Below are 23597 nucleotides of genomic sequence, written 5' to 3' on the forward strand. Positions count from 1 at the left end.
GTGATAGATTGGGAAAAGGGGAGGTGCAACGAGACCTGGGTGTCCTTGTACACCAGTTGCTGAAAGCGAGTATTCAGGTGCAACAAGCAGTTAGGAAGGCAAATGGTATGTTGGCCTTCATTGCAAGAGGATTTGAGTACAGGAGCAGGGATGTCTTACTGCAGTTATACAGGGCCTTGGTGAGACCACATCTGGAGTATTGTGTGCAGTTTTGGTCTCCTTATCTGAGGAAGGATGTCCTTGCCATGGAGGGAGTGCAACAAAGGTTTACCAGACTGATTCCTGGGATGGCAGGACTGACATATGAGGAGAGATTGGGTCGACTAGGCCTATATTCACTCGAGTTTAGAAGAATGAGAGGTGATCTCATCGAAACATATAAAATTCTAACAGGACTAGACAGACTAGATGCAGGGAGGATGTTCCCGATGGCTGGGGAGTCCAGAACCAGGGGTCACAGTCTCAGGATACGGGGTATGCCATTTAGAACCGAGATGAGGGGAAATTTCTTCACTCAGAGGGTGGTGAACCTGTGGAATTCTCTACCACAGAAGGCAGTGGAGGCCAAGTCATTAGATGTATTCAAGAAGGAGATAGATATATTTCTTAATGCTAAAGGGATCAAGGGATATGGGGAAAAAGCGGGAACAGGGTACTGAGTTAGACGATCAGCCATGATCATTTTGAATGGCGCAGCAGGCCCGAAGGGCCGAATGGCCTACTCTTGCTCCTATTTTCTATGTTTCTATGTGACCACCGCAAGAGATTTCTTCACGTGTGCGAGATTCCCTGGCAGCTGCCATGATTCATTCATTCTGAGGGAATCTAACATCCCGGCTCTCTTCCACACACCAAACAGCCCTAAGGGCTGGCTCCTCGGGGATAAGATATACCCCCTGCATACGGGGCTCATGACACCTCTGAGGAACCCCATCAGCGAGGAACAGTGTTGATACAACGACAGTCACATCGCCACCAGGTCTGTAATTGAACATGCGATAGGAGTTTTTTGATGAGGTAACAGAGAGGGTCGATGAGGGCAATGCAGTTGATGAGGTGTATATGGACTTTCAAAAGGCATTTGATAAAGAGCCGCATGGTAGGCTTATCATCAAGATTGCAGCCCATGGAATAAAGGGGGCAGTAGCAACATGGATACAGAATTGGCTAAGGGACAGGAAACAGAGAGTAGTGGTGAACGGTTGTTTTTCGGACTGGAGGGAGGTGTACAGTGGTGTTCCCTAGGGATCAGTGCTGGGACCACTGCTTTTCTTGATATATATTAATGACTTGGACTTGGGTGTACAGGGCACAATTTCAAAATTTGCAGATGACACAAAACTTGAAAGGGTAGTAAACAGTGAGGAGGATAGTGATAGACTTCAAGAGGATATAGACAGGCTGGTGGCATGGGCGGACACGTGGCAGATGAAATTTAACACAGAAAAAAGCAAAGTGATACATTTCAGTAGGAAGAACGAGGAGAGGCAATATAAACTAGAGGGCACAACTCTAAAAGGGGTACAGGAACAAAGAGATCTGGGGGTATATGTGCACAAATTGTTGAAGGTGGCAGGGCAGGTTGAGAAAGTGGTTAAAAAAGCATACGGGATCCTGGGCTTTATAAATAGATGTAAGGAATCTTACAACACCAGGTTATAGTCCAACAATTTTATTTTAAAATCACAAGCTTTCAGAGATTATCCCCTTCGTCAGGTGAATGAGTGGAAGGTTCTCCTAAATAGAGGCATAGAGTACAAAAGTATGGAAGTCATGATGAACCTTTATAAAACACTGGTTCGGCCACAAGTGGAGTATTGTGTCCAATTCAGGGCACCGCACTTTAGGAAAGATGCGAAGGCCTTAGAGAGGGTGCAGAAGCGATTTACTAGAATGATTCCAGGGATGAAGGACTTTAGTTACGTGGATAGGCTGGAGAAGCTGGGGTTACAAGAAGATTTGATAGAGATATTCAAAATCATGAAGGGTCTAGACAGAGTAGATAGAGAGAAACTGTTCCCATTGGCGGAAGGGTCAAGGACCAGAAGTCATAGATTTAAGGTGATTGCCAAAAGAACCAAAGGTGACATGAGGAAAAACGTTTTTTACACAGCGAGTGGTTAGGATATGGAATGCACTGCCCGAGGGGGTGGTGAGGCAGATTCAATCATGGCCTTCAAAAGGGAACTGGATAAGTACTTGAAAGGAAAAGATTTGCAGGGCTACGGGGAAAAGGCGGGGGAGTGGGACTAGCTGGATTGCTCTTGCATAGAGCCAGCCCGAACTCAATGGGCCGAATGGCCTCCTTCCATACTGTCACTTTTCTATGATTGTATGATTCTAGGACTGCTGAAGATGCGATTTCGGTGCCTGGATCGGTCTGGGGGAGTGCTTCAATACGCACCATCAAGAGTGGGTCGAATTATGGTAGTGTGTTGTGTTCTGCACAACATGCGCAACAGAGATGGTTACCGGTTGATGAGGCCCCATACCCTCATCCAGCAACCACATCTGTCATGAACATTGAGGAGAAGAAGGAGCAGGAGCAGGAAGAGGAGGAGCAGGAGGAGGAATCCATCAGCAGAGCAGCGGCTCACCTGGCTGGTCGTGAGGCCAGGGAGTCACTAATATTTGAACGCTTCTCATAAGGAGATTACAAAGTGAGAATAGTCCAGTCCTCACACCTCCTGGAAAGAGCAAGCCAACACCATCCCTCCCTCCCCCACTCCCCCGCACAAAACAGTCCTGCAACTACACATACACCCAATGTAAAGTCACCCACTGGGTGACATCAAGTCTTGCTGTTCATGATGAAGCACAAGAAAGGGCACTATCACAAAGGCAGTCAAGAATGGGCAAGACATGGCAGTAATGGTGAGAATGATAACATTTAATGTGACTTTAACAAAAACCAAATATAAATGAAAAACATGACAGTCTCGTCAATCACCCTTGTGCATACCCTTCGTGATCACAAAACCTTAGCCTTTCTCTTCCTACAACCTCTACATGATGCATGCCCTGCAGCAGAGGTAGTGGCAGGTTGCTCAAGTTCATGCCCTGACTGCTTAGATGCTTTCAGCCTATGCCCTCTGGGTTTTGGAGCCCGTGAGGGGCCCCTCCAAAGACTGTTCCATCTGCACCTGTGCAGTGGCAGACTCAGCCACCTGGAGAGGAGGCAGCATTGTGGGTACTGGTTGAGAGGGGGGCAATGGGTGAGACGTGGGAGCACTTTGGGTGGCATCCCAACTTCCATGTCCCCTTTCGTCATCATCCCTCTCCTGGGCCAGGCCCACATCATTCCTACCACCCTGCTGGAGAATTGTTTGGAGGACATGTGTGATGCCTTGGAAGCCCAGTTGTAAAGTTTCTGTCTGCCTGTTTAAAGCGGCAAAATGTTGTTCACCCTGAGTCCGAACTGCTATCGTCAGGGCCTGAATGGACTCATTTGTGAGCTGTGCTTGAAGCTCAGTGGAGGCCAGCCTTCTCTCCATTGCAGACATTGCCGCACTTACCTGTGCCACTATCTCAGACATTCCGCACTTACCTGTGCCACCATTCCGCTAATGCAGGAGTTGGACTCCTCCATCCTCTCCGCTATTGTGGAGAGTGTGCATGGCACCTGTTCCGGTACCTCGAAAATGTGCTGCTGCCCCTCGATCATTCTCCTTTTAAAGGTTGGCTCCCGGGGTTCAACATCTGTGTCCAGCTGAGCAGGGCCTGGAGAGGAGTGAGCCCACCGACGGGGACTCTCCACAGCTGCCCCTGCCACCAGTGTCTGTTCGTGCTCACTTGTGCGTGGTGACTCACCAGGTGCCAACCCAACTAACTGACTACTAGGACCCACCAAGGTGTGAGTATCTGATGTGGTGGATGGCTCACTAAGATGTGACGGTGCACCCTCAGAGGCCGGGAGCTCCTCTGAGGAATCACCCTCTCCTATCACTGCGTTTGTCGAAGGGCCTAAAAGAGAACAGAAGGCAATATTAAGCATCAGCACAGATGTGTCATGTAGCGATGAGCATACTGAGGTGTTCAACGTGCCAATCATTCTTACCATCAATTCATGTTGTGCGTGATGAATGTTAAAGTTGTGTCACCAGACGTTTGTGGGGTGCCAGGCTCGGCGTCTCTGAAAAGACAGGCACTCAAGGGTGTGGCTGATCTCCACGGCCTCCTCCTCCGCCTCTGTGAGGACCACTATTTGTTGTGATCCCCCTCCAGTCCTCGCCCTCTCGAGGCAATTTTGCGCTCTCTTCTCCTACAAGGGGAGAAAGTACAAACCTGTGAGTGAGTGAGGGTGAAGTGGTCAGCTGATGAATGCATTGCTTTGGATGAGGCAGACTATGAAAGAGATGCATCAGAGGGCAAGTATCAGACAAAAACATCACATTGGATCAGGATTGGGTGTGTGGTAGTGGTGGGTTCACAAATGGGGAGGTGAGGAGGTGCTCAGGAAGTGAAGGTAAGTTGAGGATGAGCCTTAAGTGGGTGTGAGGAGTGATGTGATGGAGTAGGCTTGGCAGTGAGGGGAGGGGCGGTGATGATGTGCACCACAGAATGCAGGAGAATCGTAAGTGTACTCACTTTTGCTGACCTAGTTAGGTCATTGAAATGCTTCCTGCACTGGACCCAAGTTCGGGATATGTTGCTTCTGCTGGTGACCTCCTCTGTCACCTCGAGCCAGGCCTTCTTGGTGGCAGCTGCAGGGCGCTTCCTCCTGTCCGCCAAGTAAAATAGTTCCCTCCTCCTCTTCACCACAGCCAGCAGCACCTCAAGTGAGGCATCACTGAATCTTGGAGCTGCCTTGCCCCTCTGCTGCTCCATTCTGCCTCCTTGCTTCAGCAAAATCCATTGGAGCAATGGCCCTTTAAATCCAGACACTCCAGCTGACAGAAAGTCATGCGGGTGCACAGTCCGCCCGCTGCGCAGCTTTGGGACGGCAAACCCATAATCAAGGTTAATGGCGGTTGCGTGGGGAACGGTATGGTTTTATTATTCGGGTTACACGCGCGCCCATTCACCCCCTCCCCCCCCGCCACCCTTTTAAAATCGTGCCCAAAATATTTGTTTAACGTCTCTGTCATTTCCTTATTCCCCATTATAATTTCTCCTGTCTCTGCCTCTAAGGGAAGTGCAAGAATGTTAAATTTTTGGTGATAGGTCCAACACAGGTTCTGGGCCTCACCTGTAGTATTGGTTCCTAAGAAAAATGAGACCACTCAGTTCTTAGTGAACAACAGAAAACCGGATGACCTAAGTGATCCTTGAGAAGCTAGGGACTGCTAGCTATCGACCTGACCAAAGGCTACTGGCAGGTAAGTGATGGTGACCGATTGCAATCTGCGTTTGCCACACCCTCAGAGCTGTATGAATTCAAAGTCATGCCCTTTCGGATGAAAAGTGTGTCTGCCATGTTGATGGTGGATTCTGTCTTGACAGAGGCCAGAGATGTACATAGACAACATTGCTACTTTTAGTCAGTCATAGGAGGAACATCATGCCCAAAGCACAGGTGTGCTAATTTAAGCAAGGCAAAGTTAAGAGTCAAACCTGAAAAGTGTAACTTTGGCATGGTTGAAGAACTGTACCTAAGTGACTCGTGGGTGGGGACACAGAAACCCAACAAGGCAACAGTGAACACTCACAGTAAATCTGAGGAGGCGCTATTTTATAAGGACGGGACACAATACCATGTAAAGTAGAATGTAGGCTCGTGTTTCCTTAAGGCTAGAAGGTGTTAATTGCTCTGTATTCTTGAAATGAATATTGAGCTCACTTTCAGTTCAGTTTGCAGATGAGAATCCTGGTTTTGTTTAATTAACAGGTCAAATTAAGATGTTTGGAACTGGTATGTTCTTGGACAGAGGGAGCTGTAACAGACAGCACTGTACGATTGTTCCCCAACTATAAGAAGGGGAGTCAAGTGCAGGAGGCAAAAAAAGTATATTATTCTAATCGTAAAAATCATTGACTTTCCTACATTTACACCTGGGTTGCAGCTGTTCAATTTTTTTCTTATTTTTCTATGGTAGAACAGGTCCCTCTACAGCACCAATGGAAATGGTTAGTTTAGAAAACTAAAAGCATGTTTAAGAGTACTGAGGTGAAAACAGGCTTTTAGTTTGTTGAAATACTTAAAGAGTTATTGAGGAATTGATGGTGTGCTTTGTTTTGAATGTGTTTGTCCATGTTCACACTGTGTGAGCAGTATGATGAATGTGGCCTGATAAAAGGCTTATACTTACAGTGATATACCATCACATGATGGGAATCAAACAGTTAGCAGGATATTATTTCTAATTATATTAATCTATGAAATAGAACCTTTCAATCATTCGTGACACATTCCTCTTGCTATGGTCTGCATCCACTCTGCACAGCTGCAATAACATCACCCGACATTTTCCCAGGACCCCAAGGTCTGCAGTGTTGAAAATGCTATGTGGCATTTGTAGTGGCAAATAAGTCAATAGAAAATTTAACCCTCTGAGGAACATTCCAGCTTCAGAAATAAAAAAAATAAAATGTTAAAGGCACCAACTTCCTGTTTCATTGGGTATTAGATTCCATGATACTACTTGAAGAAGAGCAGGGAGTCCTGGTGCCTTGGCCAACATTTCACCTTCAATTCCACCTTCAACCAAACACCACCAAAAGCAGTTAACTAGCCATTCATTTAATTGCTGGTTATGGGATCTTGCCTTTCAAATAATGGTTATTAAAGAGCGTTTGCAATCAGTGGGAAGTGTATTAGAGGCTGTGCTAGTGTTTACTATTAATATATTAAATAAGTGTCAGCCTTGGCTCAGTGGTAGCACTTTCAGCTCTGGGTCAGAAGGTCGTGGGTTCAAGCTCCACTCTAGAGACTTGAGCTGACCAGGCTGACACTTCAGTGCAGTACTGAGGGAGAGCTGCACTATCACAGGTGCCGTCTTTCGGATGAGAAGTTAATCTGAGGCCCTGTCTGCACTCTCAGGTGGACATAAAAGATCCCATGGTGCTACTCGAAGAACAGCAGGATAGCTTTCCTGGTGTCCTGGCCAATACTTATCCCTCAAACATAATCATTAGAACCGATTATCTGGTCCTTCATTTCATTGCTGTTTGTGGGGCCTTGCTGTGCCTTGTTTTTCTACATTACAACAATACTTCATTTGCTGTGAAGCGCTTTGGGACATCCTGAGGATGTGAAAGGTGCTATATAAATGCAAGTTCTTTTCTTTCCATTAGTTCAGAACAGCCCAGTAACTATGGTGTAAGGACACTGGAATTTGAGCTGGGACATCGCACTCACCCTTTTTCCAGTGGTTGACTTTGCCCAGCCTCACTCAGGTAGCCTGGGAAGGTAAGAGGAGGAAGAGAATGCATTCCTGCTCAAGATTGTCTGCTGACAAATACATCAAGGAACATCACTAATGACAATCTCTACGTTAGATTGTCCTGTGCTCTTGATTGAGGATAGTTAAATGTGGTGGGCTAAGTGAGACAGAGAGCGATATAAATTGATATTGGTGAAAGAGTTAAAGGACTCTGCTACAAGCACTAAACATAGAGTGGGCATGTATGGCCCTGAAACTGAAACTACAAAACAATTATTACCTTCAAACAATGGGATTCATTGAAGCCTGAACTGCACTATTTTGTCTCAGGTATGAAGGCAGGTGTGAGTTAGGCAAGTCTAAACATGAGCAGAACCTTGCTACAATTCTTCGAAGGATTAGTGAAAGTATGCATGAAGTCTGTAAGTACACAGGAAGTTGATAAAGCCCTTTCAGAGGACACCTGGCTTACCAGCCTTTGCAGCTTCAGAACATTATTTCATTGATATGTTGGTATATCAGTCCATGAATCTATATTACATAAAATAAGGACATACAACCTGAAGGTTAAGGAAGTTGGACTTGTTTTCTTTGGAAAAGAGGAGACTTTGTAGTGATCCAGCAAATTGTTCAATGTGGGTGAAGGATTCAAATCCCAGACAGCACAACTTAAAATGAAAAAGTTAGGAGTGAGAAGGAAAGTCAAGAGAAACATGTTCACCCTAAGAGTAACAGATTTATGGAATAAGTTACCAAGAAAGGATGTTAAACTGGACAATATTGATGGGCTCCAGAGAAATGGGCAGGATTTTAACTGGGAAAAATGGGTGGGTTGGGGGCAGTGGGCATTGAAAATTGCAACAATTTGAGACCCGCCTCCAACCCACCCATTTCCAGTTTTCACTGGGGCGGGACGAGGGGCAGCAACCAACCCACTTCCAGGAGGCTGTGGGCCTCCATTTTGACAGGTTTTGTGATTTCAACCCCTGGGGGCCGGGATTCCCGGGCCTTCTCCTACATGCCGCGTGAGAGGAGGCGAGAAGGCCCGAAACTGTAGGTAAGTGCCTTTCTGGCACAGCTTGTGGGCCCGGAGAAACAGGAGTGCTTCCCCCAGGCCAAACAAGGCTACCTGCAGCGACTCCTCCCCTCCACAATGATTGCGGACCCCCCCAATGATCACGACGCTCTACCCCAATGATCACAGACCCCCCCCCAAATTATCAAGGACCCCCCCAACGATCGTAGATGATCCCCACATGATCACGGACTCCAGCGATGACCCCCGATCCCAACCACACCCCCCTCCCCCCTGCCCGGTTACCGACACTCGATCGCTCCCTCCATGACCCCTGATTCCCCCATGACAGACCCCCCAGTGACTGACCTCCCCACCCCCCATGACTGACTCCCCGGTGACCCCCATGCCCACTGATGGCCCCCTGTGCCCACCCATGCCCCCCCCCCAATCCATACAATCTAAGACTTACCTTTTCACGTCCTCTTCCTTGCTCTGCTCCCATCTGACTGAGGCCAGCATGTCAATCAGGCCGACCAATCAGACGGGAAACCAACAAAAAAAAAAAAGACATCCTTACGTCAAAATCACAATGACGTCTGGGAAATCTGTACTTCCAGGTTTCCCATCTGCGATTTGACCCCTCCGCCCCTTCCCGGCTCAGAGTCAAAATCCTGGCCAATATTTCAGGAGATTGGGAGAAGGTGGTTAGGTGCGGTTAATCCAGATAAAATGGATAGGCTTGTTTGAACTGATGGCCTTTTCCTGTTCTAAAAAATTGTCAGTTTTTATGTATATCGATCCATTATCACATTAATATATTCATACATCAGTGTATTGATACATCAGTAAAAATGCAAGTTGTTATTATATTAGCACATTCATACTCTCTCTCAACTTGGTTACTGTATCATACCAATAACTCATTCTTTCAATTTATTTATATTTTTATTTTACTATGTACTCTAGTAAGTTCCTAATCATTTTCTTCCCTGCCCTATATTGTTCCCTGCTAAGGGGGCAGGCAACGTTTTGAGGCCATGTGCAGAGCAGATTGTACAGAACCATATTCACAATTGAGTCTGCGAGGTCACAATAGCGGCAATGGAAATATTAGGCAATTCAGTGTCCAGCTCAATACGAAATATGGCTTTTTGTTCTACGGTCCTTATTGTATTTTTCTTCTCTTTATATCACCCAATGCCAGGTGCTATTCCACTCCCAAAAAGGGCAGGAACCATGCTCCCATACTCTACCAATGCTACTCTCTAACTATTTGTCCCATGTTCAGTGGGAATGTTTCAGACCATCAGTCACTTTCTGACGTTCCTCCTTCACTGTGGGCAACTACTTGCTCTCTGCTTGGCAATGCCACCTGAATACACAGCTAAGGTTCAGAACTCGCTGTAAGGAAAGTTCAGGCACAAACTCATGTCCTAACACACGAAGCAGTACAAAATCTCAATATGAAATATTTTATTCATTGCAAAAATGACATTTCCTTCCTGTTGAAGTATTTTGACACGGTCTGAGTAACTCATTATAAGGTTGGGGCTCTTTTATAATTTACTGGCAGTGCAATGAGAGGAACAAGCTGAGTTGAACAGGAAACTTTCACTCTGCATAGACACATACAAACTCATGCTCCAGTACAGCCCTGAGAGCACTGCCTTGCTGTGCTGGCATATTATGCAACACTAGAGTAGATCCAGTTGAAGAACCAGCAGTGACACAGACACAATGATGGGTCAAATAGCCTCCTTCTGTGCTGTAATTTCTATGAATCTTTGAGTACACTACTGTTGTGGGAAAAAATCACCACTCGGAGTCAGACTTAAAGATTCAACGGTTTACGTCAATAATTTTGTTCAAAGTAAAGTAATAATCTCAGCCATTAAGCAAATTATGCAACATTTTTGGTAAAGGTGTAGATATATATTGCCTCCTTGTCTTCTCCACTAGGGTATGGTGCGGGGGAGGGGGGGGTAAAGAATACCTACAGCAGGTCCCGATGAATCAGTTGGTTAAGGCAGTAATTAGCCTAAATATTATCACATATGGGAGGGAAAATTGACACATTTCTGATCGCTATCCAGCAACTCCTACTGGAAAGTGTGTGTGGATGGTAGATGAGGATAGAATCAGGCTCATCTGGGATGCCCTCCACAGTTGAATATCCTGCCTACAGTTATTGTCCAGGCTCACACAGGAGAAACAGCTGGTTGGGCGAGGTACTGAGGGGCAGTCAGCATTTGTGGAGCTGTACCCCAGCAATGAGTTAATGCCCTAAAGGAGGAGGTGAAAGAATTATTGAAAGAGGAGGAAGAAAAAATATATGAAAATACATTGCATATGAATTTATAATATGAAGGTCAAGATAGTTTTGTTCCTATTGTTGTCTTACCTGCATCTGACCTGAGCAACAGCAATTCATTCATTATAGCAGCTACGTGATTGGGGCAGCTCCATTAAGAAATTCTGCACAGTTTAAGCTGTATTTTTACAGTCATGTTCAGAGAGAGGATTGCGACCATGCTGTGTTGGATTTAGAGCTGTAATTAGCCCCAGATTTAAATTTCACTGACTGCATCCTGGGCTGACACTTCCTCTGGTGCATGTCATCTTTTAGCAAATATTTCAGACTAATTATATGGATTTATGATCTTTTACATTGTCATCCCTTAAGTGTTAAGTAGTAAATTCTATACATCTGCTCTAATGTACATTGGTGTTTGTAACATTGAGAATCAGACACTAAAGTCCTCATTAGATACTTAGTTATACATAGTGTTCAAACAGACACACCAAAACACCATCAAAAGAATAGCAATAAAACTTAAACACAATATTTTAGCAATGACAGCGAGGTAATTATAACCTGTCACAAATTTGAAGACTAGATGCAGAAGTAGAACCAAAGGCATTTAAATGGCGCCTTATATCATCTTGGAAACCTCTCAAAGCACTTTGCGCACTGATGACTTTAAACCAAGATGAATGAAGGAAAAGGTGATAAAGGGATAAGGGAAATGTGATTTGGACTATTTGCTCGTGTGGAGGGTAAATGCCGACATGGACTGGTTGGGCCAAATTGTGTTGTATTTGTGTTGTAACTTTCATGTATTTCTATGAGTTCTCCTGGTATCTTGGCCAACATTCCTCCATCAACCAACACCAGCAACAAAATTCACACCATGCAGTACTTTGGAGTTCAGTGATGTTTCACTCTACCTAAGTTCATTATCATTGGAGTTTTTCTGTAACAACATTCATTACAAGTAGAGTTGTACCATAACTGAGTTACTATAAATGTAAGGAATCTTACAACACCAGGTTATAGTCCAACAAATTTATTTTAAAATCACAAGCTTTCGGAGATTATCCCCTTCGTCAGATGAATGAGTGAAAAGGTTCTCAAATTGCATATCTTATACTAGGCTGGGACAGCATCACACCAATCAAAAGGAGTCGTTGTTGTTCAAACAGGCCAGTCACGGAGAACAGCAAGTCTGCCTGTCTGTGTAATTGACACAATGTATATCCAGTGTACTGGGACGTGCTGTTCTCCGTGACTGGCCTGTTTGAACAACAACGACTCCTTTTGATTGGTGTGATGCTGTCCCAGCCTAGTATAAGATATGCAATTTGAGAACCTTTTCACTCATTCATCTGACGAAGGGGATAATCTCCGAAAGCTTGTGATTTTAAAATAAATTTGTTGGACTATAACCTGGTGTTGTAAGATTCCTTACATTTGTCCACCCCAGTCCATCACCGGCATCTCCACATCATGAGTTACTATAAAAGTAGAGTGTCACTACATCTGTATTGACTATAGCAGGTTCTCACTGTAGGTGCTATGGTACTAAAAGCAGAATTTTGTTAGGTATGGAGTTTCACTTTAAATAGATTTTCACCATAAGTAAGACCATACATTCGGTATCCGTACATTCTTTGCAGAGTCGGGGGTGGAAGTGTTCTGTATAAACTGGAGAACACCTTTATCAATACATTGGGTGAAAGTGTTCTGTATAAACTGGAGAACACCTTTATCAATACATTGGGTGAAAGTGTTCTGTATAAACTGGAGAACACCTTTATCAATACATTGGGCGAAAGTGTTCTGTATAAACTGGAGAACACCTTTATCAATACATTGGGTGAAAGTGTTCTGTATAAACTGGAGAACACCTTTATCAATACATTGGGTGAAAGTGTTCTGTATAAACTGGAGAACACCTTTATCAATACATTGGGCGAAAGTGTTCTGTATAAACTGGAGAACACCTTTATCAATACATTGGGCGAAAGTGTTCTGTATAAACTGGAGAACACCTTTATCAATACATTGGGTGAAAGTGTTCTGTATAAACTGGAGAACACCTTTATCAATACATTGGGTGAAAGTGTTCTGTATAAACTGGAGAACACCTTTATCAATACATTGGGCGAAAGTGTTCTGTATAAACTGTAGAACACCTTTATCAATACATTGGATCTCTCTGACTTGGAGCTTCAGGAGTGCTACAAAAAAGGAATCTGTACAAAATATAAAGCCCTAACTGAAAGCAGCACTTCTCTGTATCCTTAATGAATTTGTTTTGAGAAAGTTCACTGAGAAAGTTCTGGAGGGATTAAGTGTGGAACGCATTGGATACAAGCCAACCTCTTTGTTCTAACTTCACTGAAATACTTCAGCTCAGTAATTTTACAGTTATGAAAATGACACAGGATTTTTGGGACACAGACATATTGATAAGAGGGTTTTCTGATTATATCTTTGCTTGTTTTGGAATTCAGCCTGTAGAGATTGGGAAAACATTCCTCCCTCACCAAATCAAACACTGCTCTGTTTGTTACCCTGTTAGTTTACAGAGAGAAGCATTAAGATTATGCAGAGGCTTCTGAAAAATCTGGTAGGCAGGAAAATTAGGTGAAGACAAGTAAAAACAGGTAGGAAATAATTGGAAAAGCCAAGAGAACCACGGAATGTAAGCTTGCAACCCCTGCAACTGTAACGGAGGTGCGGTGGGTTTTGGCTTCCGCCCACATGCAGTTACAGTATAAACGCAGCCTGAATCCAGCGTTAGAGGTAGTCTCACTTTGCTTTCCTTCAGTGTCAATTGGGCCTTGGCACCTAGTTTACAATCCAAGTTCAGCCTCATTGTGAAGTGGTTCTGGCTTTGCACTAATTCTGAACTTGTGGCGTGTGAATAACCCTAATTGCTGAGAACATCCCAAATACCAATAAAAGTTTTTCAAATATATATACACTGTACATAAAGAGTGAAAGCACTGGTCCACTTCAAATGATAATGGGAAGTTGGAATCTGGGGACAGAGAAGTGACAGAGTTATGATAGGCGAAGAAAATTTTACAGAGAGTAATTTTTGTTTTGCGTTAATTTTTTGCCACCATGGAGAAGCCCCAAGTTGAATCTCCCTCCGTGTTATGTCACTCCAGTGACATCATTTACAGGGAACATATCCACGTGGCCCAGAGCAGCTCACTGAAAACAGTGGGCGATGTGGTTTCTAACAAGCCTGAGAACTGCTCCTGAGCCAGCTAGGAAACCATGCTACAAACTGGAAAGGCTGCAATCCCAGCTGGTTATGGTTCTCTGAGAACCACAGCTCAGAAGCAGACTGTAAGCTGGTTGAGGTCTCATCCTCTTGCTGTTTACAATGGAGCCGTTATGGGATGCTTCCTGTATGTGACATCACCAAAACAGCTTACTGGGGAGGAGAATCTATTTGGAGATCTCTTTTTTGGCAAGGAAATTTACTTTTTATGGTGAGTTTAATATTTCCTTGTGTAGAAAGAAGATACTTTGACAAAAAATACTACGAGATCACCCTTCTCCTTTAAAGAGTTACTTCACATTCATTTTTACTTGCTCTCTCTCCCCACTCAACACCCCTCCACAGCCTTCCTTCTGGTGTTGGTTAGGCCTCATCTGTAATACTGTGTACAGTTCTGGTTACCTAATCATAGGGGAAATGTTATTATCCTTGAAAGGATACAGAGGGGAACCAAGGTGATTCTGGGTATTTATGGAAAAAGGTTAAGGAGGCTGGGCTGGTTTTCTTTGGAAAAGAGAACATTCCAACAAAGATCAATTTGAAGTTATGAGAATTGTGAAGAGGGTTGATAAAACTGATTTAGAAAATTGTGCCAAGGGCTCAAATATCAGGAGCACAGGGTAAAAATGAGAAAGTTAGGAGTAAGAAGGGAAGTCAAGCAGAATATTTTCACCCAAAGAGTAATAAAGTCGTGGAATAAGCTACCAGGGAAGGGCACTGAAGCAAATAGTATAAATGGGTTTGAGGCAACAAGATGTGTTTCTGGAGAGAGAAGCTATTGAATGATATGGCCAATAGGTGGGTAGATGGGAGAGAGATCAATCAAAAGGGCAATAGGTCGTTGGGCCAAATCACCTCCCTATGTTCTAAACCATTTATCATTCTATAATAAGCTGAACCAGTGCCAATTCCTATTAAGGTCTGTCCTATTTACTCTCTCACTTACACAGACATATATAAAAAGCTGGACTAGCTCCAGTCCCTAGTGACACAGGTCCTAATTACACTCTCTAAATCTTGATAAATAACACAAGCAGAACAGTGCCAAGTTCTTTTACAATTCTCTAGAAGAAGATTACTGATCACTGCTGAAATCCATTGGAAATAATCAATAAACATTAATAATCAGTTAGTATAAATTATCGGTACCTGGACCTAGTAGGCAACACATATTGTTTTGATGTGTTTTTGAACTAGCTGTTCCTCTAACACTGACATATCAATCTGAGCTAGATTGGCAGGGTGGCAGAGCGCAATAAGACTTTTCCCCAGTGGTAGGAAAATTCAACTGCAAGCGAGTCATCTCTGAAAAAAAGAGGAAAAGGTTTAAAACAGAATTTTAGATACAGTAATATGATTTTATTCTATTTGATATTTAGGGAGAATAATACCATTCTAACCTAGACATTTTGAAGTAAGCCAGCGTATTATTACAGTGCTTCATTGAGGTACACAAAAACAATTTGGCAATACCTTCCAGGTTCACAATCTAGAAAGACATAAGATCAATAGCTACTGATAACAGCTGGTGGTGATTTGCAAGTACTATTCCGATCTCCCAGTAGCTCACAACGCCAACTGCCCCTCCCATTCTTATTCCACCCTTTCCATTTTCAACCTCCTACAATACTCTAACTTCACCACAAAGGTCATGAACAGTAGAGTTGATTTTGTGACAGTCCTTGGCAGTAGCACAGGTGAGGATGTCAGGAGAATGGGCAAGTCAGCCGTAGGCCTGTTTCTCACCTGATACCTTCTGCTCATTATGACCCTGGTTCCTCAACAGGAATGTACTTCTGTTAGTTCCACGCATTTAAAATGGGCACTGCTGGGAAGGCACATGTTCGAGTTTGTGGACCTAAAGCTGCATTTCAGGATTTGTAGTATTAAAGGTGTCAGCATTTGTACTGTTAAAGCTGTGTGTCATGATTTGTACTGTTAAAGCTGTGTGTCATGATTTGTACTCTTAAAGGTGTGTGTCAGGATTTGTACTATTCAAGGCATTTAACAGGATTTGTACTCAGTCAGAGGTTTCAAGCCCCACTGCAGAGACTTGAGCATATAATTTAGGCTGACACTCCCTATGCAGTACTGAGGGAATGCTGCACTGTCGGAGGTGCCATCTTTCAGATGAAACATTAAACCAGGAGGACATAAAAAGTACCATGGCACTATTTCAAAGAAGAGCAGGGAAGTTCTCCCCGGTATCCTGGCCAAAATTTATCCCTCAACCAATATCATAAAACAGATTTTCTGGTCATTTATCTTATTGTTGTTCGTGGGACCTTGCTGTACATTTCCCTACATTACAACAGTGACTACAGTTCAAAAGTACTTCATTGGCTGTAAAGCAATTTGGGACATCCTGAAGCTAAAATAAAGTGTAATCAATTTATTTTCCTAAAAGAATGTATGTGAGATTATTATTTCTTACCCTGAATATGCAGCATATGCTCTGTGGGTACAACTTCTAAGAATTCTGTGCAACAATAGTTGTATATTTCAGTGCCACCTACCAAGTTCAATAATGTAGCAATATGGGCATGTAGGAATGTGATGAATGGTGCCTACGTGCTTTGCATGATGTGTCATTGAACATGCAGTGCTAAGGGAGTGAATTCTCAGTGTCATAAGTACTTTGGCCATGTACTTTGTGTTGGCAATCATCATGAGGCTGGCAAACTTCATAAGCAAGAATAAAAACAGAAAGTGCTGGAAAACTCAGCAGGTCAGGCGGCATCTGTGGACTCTGTTTCTCTCTTCACAGATGCTGCCTGATCTGCTGAGTGTTTTCCAGCATTTTATGTTTTTGTTTCAGATTTCCAGCACCTACAGTATTTTATTTTTGTTTTAAACTTCTTAAGCATTTGCTCCCACAACCTCTGAACATGGGAAACGGTTTTCATCCTTTCAGCCACCTCCTCCTCCCATTCACTGTGGGCAGCTATTATGAGGAAGGTAACGCTCAGTTCCAAAAGGGCAACCCTCCTTTGTTACAGGTGGTCCCAACAGTACCTCAAGGACTGCATCTTCAAAAGGTACTGTCCTATTATTCCTCTTCTTTCTCCTATGATGTGCACAAAAAAAATGTTGTACTGCTAATGGACTTTTAAAGCTGCTGCTACACCAGATACCCTGCCCCCACAATAAGTGAGCACCCTGTACCAGCCAAATCGGCACAGAGAGCTTGCAGGTTAAACCTTAATTACCTGACCTCCTATTGCACAGGTCAGCTTGATGATGAATGCTTTGCTTGCTCCTATCCAGTCCAGCTGGTTTTGCACCAGGATTGGAAAATCTACCCCACTATCTCAGCTTCCTCTTACACTCTGCACTGAACGCCCACGAGCAACTTCAGACCTTAACAGCCTACCCACATTCACATTCCTCCACCCTCTTTCTGGGGCTGTTTACTCCCCTTTTTTCCTTTGAATGCCTTTTCACAGCCTGAGATGACTTTTGCAGAGTCTACAGCCCTTTACACCTCTTTCCACTTCTTTCCACTTCTTTCCATTTGGAGTTTGATAAATTCATCAGCTGTCTCTTTGTACCATTATTTAGCACATCTGTCCTCAGCTTTTACCTGCTGTTCTCACTTCTCGTCACAAAATAGATAGTAAGGGCTACAAAAAGAGAGTATGAAAAGAAACTCGCAAGGGATATCAAAACCAATACAAAGAACTTTTATAGTTATATTAGGAAAAAGAGGGTGGTCAGGAGCAGTGTTGGCCCCTTAAAAACTGAAAGTGGGGATATTGTCATTGACAATGGCGAAATGGCGGACATGTTGAACAATTTGAACATGTTGACCCATTGTGTATTCAGTATACTGGGATGTAATGTTTTCCGTGGCTAACCTGTCTGAACACCAACGACACCTTTGATTGCTGTGATCGCCTCCCAGCCTAATATATGCTATGCTTCACTCACTCACCTGATGAAGGAGGTAAGCTCCGAAAGCTTGTGATTTTCAAATAAAACTGTTGGACTATAACCTGGTGTTGTAAGATTCCTTACATTTATAGCACCAGGGAGGCAACATACCATCCTGGAGTCACGTTTGCGGCCGCAGAAACGCCTATCTGTTCCCCTTACAATTGATGTCAAGGCCTTAGAGAGGGTGCAGAAGAGATTTACTAGAATGGTACCAGGGATGAGGGATTCAGTTATATGGAGAGACTGGAGAAGCTGGGGTTGTTCTCCTTAGAACAGAGAAGGTTAAGGGGAGATTTGATAGAAGTGTTCAAAAGCATGAACGTTTTTAGTAGAGTAAATAAGGAGAAACTGTTTCCAGTGGCAGAAGGGTTGGTAACCAGAGGACACAGATTTAAGATGATCGGCAAAGGAGCTATAGGCGACATGAGGAAACATTTTTTTACACAGCCAGTTGTAATGGTTTGGAATGCTTTGCCTGTAAGGGCGGTGGAAACAGATTCAGTAGTAACTTTCAAAAGGGAATTGGATAAATATTTGAAGGGAAAAAAATTACAGGGCTATGGGGAAAAAGCAGGGGACTAGGACTAATTGGATGGCTGTTTCAAAGTGCCGGCACAGGCGCGATGGGCCGAATGGCCTCCTCCTGTACTGTACCGGCTATGATAAGCCCTCCCACCGTCCGTTGGCCCGCCCCAACAGCCGGCCCGACTCGGCTCTTTAAACACTTGCAGCTGTTTGGCAGCAGCCAGTCTGCACAGAGAGCGGCTCAGTCAGCTCCTGCGGACCTAGAATTCTGTCGCCTCAGTAGAGGAGAGAGCTATTCCCACCTCGGACAGTAAGTGTGTGCAGATTGTGATTTTTGCACATGATCAATTCTCAGTTTTTGCAGTGCGATTAGGTGTCTGTAAACTGTGCGGAGTTACAGTGAGCTACTATAGTTCGGTTAGCGTTCAATCAGTTCAGTAACTTCCCAAACTCTAACCCCGGTTTGCGCACTCCGTCTCACCACAGGAGGCGAACATCCCGCATTCTGTCCTGATATATATTTAAAATAAAACTATTGGGGACTTTCAATGTTATCGGAAAGCACTATCAGGTCATAAAAACAAATATTTGATGGATTTGAGTATTATTAATAATGTTTTGGGGAGTTTCTGTATTAAATGTTTGCTTTCTCCAGGTTTTAGGGCTGTGCTGCCGATTGCCTCCTGGTTGTACTCGGATCCGGGAGTAGTTTGCAGTCCGGGAGACTCCTGGTGACTCATGTGGACCCTCCGATCTCCCGAACCCTTTCCTGTCTGTTGCAGAACCCGTCCAGGGAGCATCGGCGACCCGGCGCAATACAAGAAACTTCGCCCAGTCCTCAGTGCAGATCCTCGGGGTGACTGAGCATTCTTCTGCAAATATCAGCCGGACACCGAGCTCGGGTGTCGAGGACTCGCTCGGGAATGAGTGCTCTCCATTTCCACAGTTCCATCACTGCATTAAATGCAAACTGTGGCAGCAACTGACCCAGCAACCCGACAACAGTCAGATCAAAGATCAATCATCAGTTCACTGTTAACCTCCATGAATGAACTACTTGCCGATGTCCAGCTCTACTTTCTGACCGACTAGTCACTCTGGAGTTGTGACAAGGGTAAAGGACAGAAGTGAATATCGGTCACAAGTAGGTACAAGATCAGGAAGAATGGATGTGGGGACCACCGGGGACAACCCAAGGCTGAGCCCGAGCTTCAGGGAATACTCCAACAATGAGACTGTGTCCTTGCACTATAATTACACTGGGAAGCTGACTCCGGGCCGATTCAAGGCAGGCCTGAAGGTGCATGCTATCGTGTCTCTAATAGTTTGTATTTTTATAATACTGGAGAACTTGCTGGTCCTCATAGCCATCTGGAAGAATAGCAAGTTCCACACGCCCATGTATTACTTGTTGGCCAACCTGACTCTATCTGACTTGCTGGCAGGGGTCGCTTACATGGTCAACATCTTGTTGTCCGGTGCCAATACTCTGAAGCTGACCCCAGTCCTGTGGTTCTTGAGAGAGGCCGGCGTCTTTATCACACTCACAGCCTCTGTCTTCAGTCTCCTGGCCATCGCGGTGGAGAGGCATGTCACCATGGTGAGGATGCAGTTGTACAACGCAGATAAGAAGTGTCGGACGCGTCTCTTTGTGGCTGCGGATTGGATTTTCTCGGTGTTCCTCGGAAGCCTCCCGATCATGGGGTGGAACTGCATTGGGAACCTGTCAGAATGCTCCACGGTGCTGCCGCTGTTCTCCAAGAACTACATTCTGGTTTGCATTCTCATTTTTATTTCAATCTTGTTTACAATCGTGATATTGTACGTTCGAATTTACCGTTTAGTGAAATGCAACAGCCCCGACGTTGGCACTACCAGAAGCATGATGTCCAGGAAGTGCCAAAAGTACCTGGCACTCCTGAGAACTGTCACCATCGTGGTGGGCACCTTCATCGCCTGCTGGCTGCCGCTCTTCGTTGTGCTGCTTTTGGATGTTTCCTGTGCAGTGGGGGCCTGCTGGATTATTTACAAGGCCGATTATTTCCTGGCACTGGCCATGATTAATTCAGCTTTGAATCCCATCATTTACACTCTGACCAGTAGAGACATGCGCCGAACCATCGTGCGCCTGCTGTGTCTGACTAAAGACGGAGAGCAAGCCAAATGTTGCGGGGTCCTGATCTCCGAGTGCAGCACCAGTCAGATGGACAGGTCATCCCACAGACACGAGCCCCTCAACACCAACCTGTCCTCTGGCAACGGACCTCAATCACCTACTAGAACCTCACTCGCCTGACTTGTGTACAGGATGGCACTGGCCTCAGACGGGTAAGGACTGCCGCAGGGGTGGCCTCCACCTGGGGAACTGCGCTCACTTTCCCTGCCTTAAGTTGTAGGGAGGACTGGAGTCCAGCAAGTGCACAAAAGAAATGCAAAATCTGCTCAGGTGCACAGTGAAGAGAATGATAATGTTGGACAGTAAGAATAAAATACCAGCAACCGTGGTCGGCCTCGGGAATCTTGCCAGCTCCCAATTACCATGCAAAAGCTTTCAGAGGCTCCAGCACAGCTAAGAATATGTAAGAGTTGATGTAGAATATTTCCAAAGACGGACCTGTGCAGTTTGCTTGTTTTAAAATTGACTTGTGATAGATGTAGCATCAAAAGGTCAATCCGATTTTAGAAAGAAAGCTTTGTAACATCAGCACCTCGGACTGGCACTGTACCTGCAACAATGCCAACTGGCAGTGGGTCCATGAAATTTAACATCCAGTCAATTAGGCACAAAAATCGAACTGTGAGTGAACATTTCAGATGTAAAGGGACGTCTCTGTAAAGGCTCCTGCAACATATTAATCTGCATAATCATGACAGAGGTAAAATCTAGTGTGCCTCTACCACTGCCTCCTTATCACGTATGTACAGAGTGATTGCAAATTCCTAGATTTCCAGTTTGAATGATTGTGTCCTTTCCAGGGTTTACCAGACCTCACTTTATTAAAATTGCTGGTTAACAATAAACCCGGCTGTGGCTCAGGACCCCAGAATATTATCATCAGAAGGTGGTTCCCTTAAATGGAAGTGGGGGTGGGGGGCAGTGTAGGAAATAGCCAGTGGTATTCAGGACTGCACCATGGTGAGAGGGTGGGAGAGGCAGAAACCCTCAACTCAATTAAAACGTACCTGGATGTGCACCTGAAGTGCCGTGACCTACAGGGCTACGGACCAGGTGCTGGGAAGTGGGATTAGGCTGGGTGGCTCATTTTCGGCTGGCGCGGACACGATGGGCCAAATGGCCTCTTGTGCCATAAATTTTCTATGATTCTAAGTGTTATTCCCACTGGGTTTCTGTACCTGACATCTTGAGCCAGGTGGGCTTGGGGAAGCTTCAGTTTCAGTCTGTTCTGAATAATCCAAAACACATCTGAAGCCAACAATTTGTCTCTCTCTTTACAGCTGGTTAATTCAAGCAGCATCTTATGGCTCAAGGACAGATGTATTTTTTTGCCAGATTGCACCAAACTCCTGTTGGAGATAGAAAAATACAGTCACAAGCCTGAGCTTCAGCACAGGCCAGGAATTGAACCCACATGATTTATTTCTGCTGGTTGATGGAGTCTCTCCGATGAGGTGGAGTCACACAAGTGTTTTTTGCTAATACTATGTGTCCTGGGACTGGCTGACTCCCTTTCCCACTACGGGGATGCTGCAGAAGACACACAATACTCACAGCGGCACTGTGTTGCAGAGTCAGTTTCCATTGTAAGTCTGCAAGATAGAATAAAGTGTTATATAATGTTGGGTCCTCTGAGGTGTAGGTCCCTTGCCTAAACGGGCAGCACTTGAACTTCCCAGTCGCACTTGATGGGACTAGCCAGGCCACTGAGTGGAATTCATCCCTTCATATCACAGCATCCCACTTTTTGTGTTGAAGGAGTCACTCCATCATTACTGTATCAGAGCATCTGACCCTGGCATGGGGATTGACAGAAGCTATTCAGTCGCATGGCAGTAACTTCTGCTTTGGCTCAGGATACGACACTGCCCACAGAGGAGTGAATGGTTCAGGTTATTCCAAAGCTGATTCTAAACCAAGAAATACCCTCCCTCCTCTCCCAAGAAAATGATCCTATTGAAGTGATTGTGTAGCTATAAACAGTATTTCAGCTGCGAGAATTGTGGACGAGAATATTTAATTTAAATGCTTTGCTCTGCAATTTTGAATAAAGTTTTATTGCTCAACAACAATAGTGTGTTTATTATATGCAGTGCAATAACGTGGTAGGTAATAGGTGTAGCTACTCACAGCAGAGTGGTATGGCACAGAATGTCACCCAGGAGCTCCCTCTGCAAATGGAGGCCAGCCATTTCCTACACAGAGAGGGAGGGAATTCTCAGACAGGAAAGGCAGCAGGTGGGACAGCAGAGACTCCATTTAATAAACTGACATGTCTACCAATATAGAATACATCTTGGCAAGCTGTTCCACAGAAATTGGTGCCCAGTTCTCTTGATGGCTTAGCAGGTCAATGGCCCGTGTTGTGTGATACTAAGATATACAGAACAGAAGATCCCAGTCCAATCCTTCATCTCTGCTGAGTTAGCTGATCTTAGAAAGGACATAGTTGGGTGCTATAATTGGCTTCAGCACCCCAGACAAACGAGGAAAAAATCATCCAGGATTCCTGCACATCACTATTGAGTGATCCCTCCTGGAAAGTATGTGTGTGTGGATGGAAGGTGAGGACTGGATCAAGGTTGGCTGTGATGTTCTCTATAGTTAAATAGCCAGCTGAAATTCATTGTCCAGGTTTACACATGAAGAATAATCACTTTAGGAAAGTGCTGGCATCCCTGGAATCAAACCCCAACAAAAGCCAACATCTTCAGTCCAGAAGAGGAGTAAACAAGAAAGGAAAAATAAATGAGAGTAAAGGAGAGCAGAAATAATGCAGTCCAGTCCTTGGGCAAATGACATTTGCTGCATTGTCACATTAGCATTGTTTTCAGCAGAAGAAGGGGGAACTGACCCAATAAAATATTTTTGCTCTCATTTAAAAAAAGTGAGAGAGATTCACAGATAACTCACCAACAGGCTGTAACATAAAAGCTCAGTGTGGTGCACTGTATTACTGAATCCTTCCACCCATAACCTGTCCTCCGAATCAAATCTATTTCGGAGAACTCTCTGTGTTTCTTCCCTCTGTTGTTTCTTTC

General features: G+C 44.5%; 1 protein-coding gene across 2 annotated transcripts; it reads left to right on the forward strand.

Annotated features, from left to right (window-relative positions):
- Positions 1 to 18601: 18601 nt before the first annotated feature.
- LOC137304365 (sphingosine 1-phosphate receptor 1-like) lies at positions 18602 to 21930 on the forward strand. 2 transcript variants are annotated; one of them, XM_067972930.1, is made up of 3 exons: positions 18602 to 18690; positions 19036 to 20708; positions 21837 to 21927. In XM_067972930.1, the coding sequence occupies exon 2, from the start codon at positions 19546 to 19548 to the stop codon at positions 20674 to 20676; it is 1131 nt and encodes a 376-aa protein (XP_067829031.1). In that variant the 5' UTR covers positions 18602 to 18690; positions 19036 to 19545; the 3' UTR covers positions 20677 to 20708; positions 21837 to 21927. The 2 variants fall into 2 exon arrangements, with proteins under 2 accessions (XP_067829031.1, XP_067829030.1); XM_067972929.1 differs by having other exon boundaries at positions 19036 to 21930.
- The last annotated feature ends 1667 nt before the right edge of the window (positions 21931 to 23597 follow it).

The sequence above is a fragment of the Heptranchias perlo genome, chromosome 37 (genome assembly GCF_035084215.1).
Source record: "Heptranchias perlo isolate sHepPer1 chromosome 37, sHepPer1.hap1, whole genome shotgun sequence".
Taxonomy (NCBI): domain Eukaryota; kingdom Metazoa; phylum Chordata; class Chondrichthyes; order Hexanchiformes; family Hexanchidae; genus Heptranchias; species Heptranchias perlo.

Coding starts and splice junctions, on each gene's coding strand:
- LOC137304365 (XM_067972929.1), top strand. CDS start 19,546: ATGGATGTGGGGACCACCGGGGACAACCCAAGGCTGAGCCCGAGCTTC.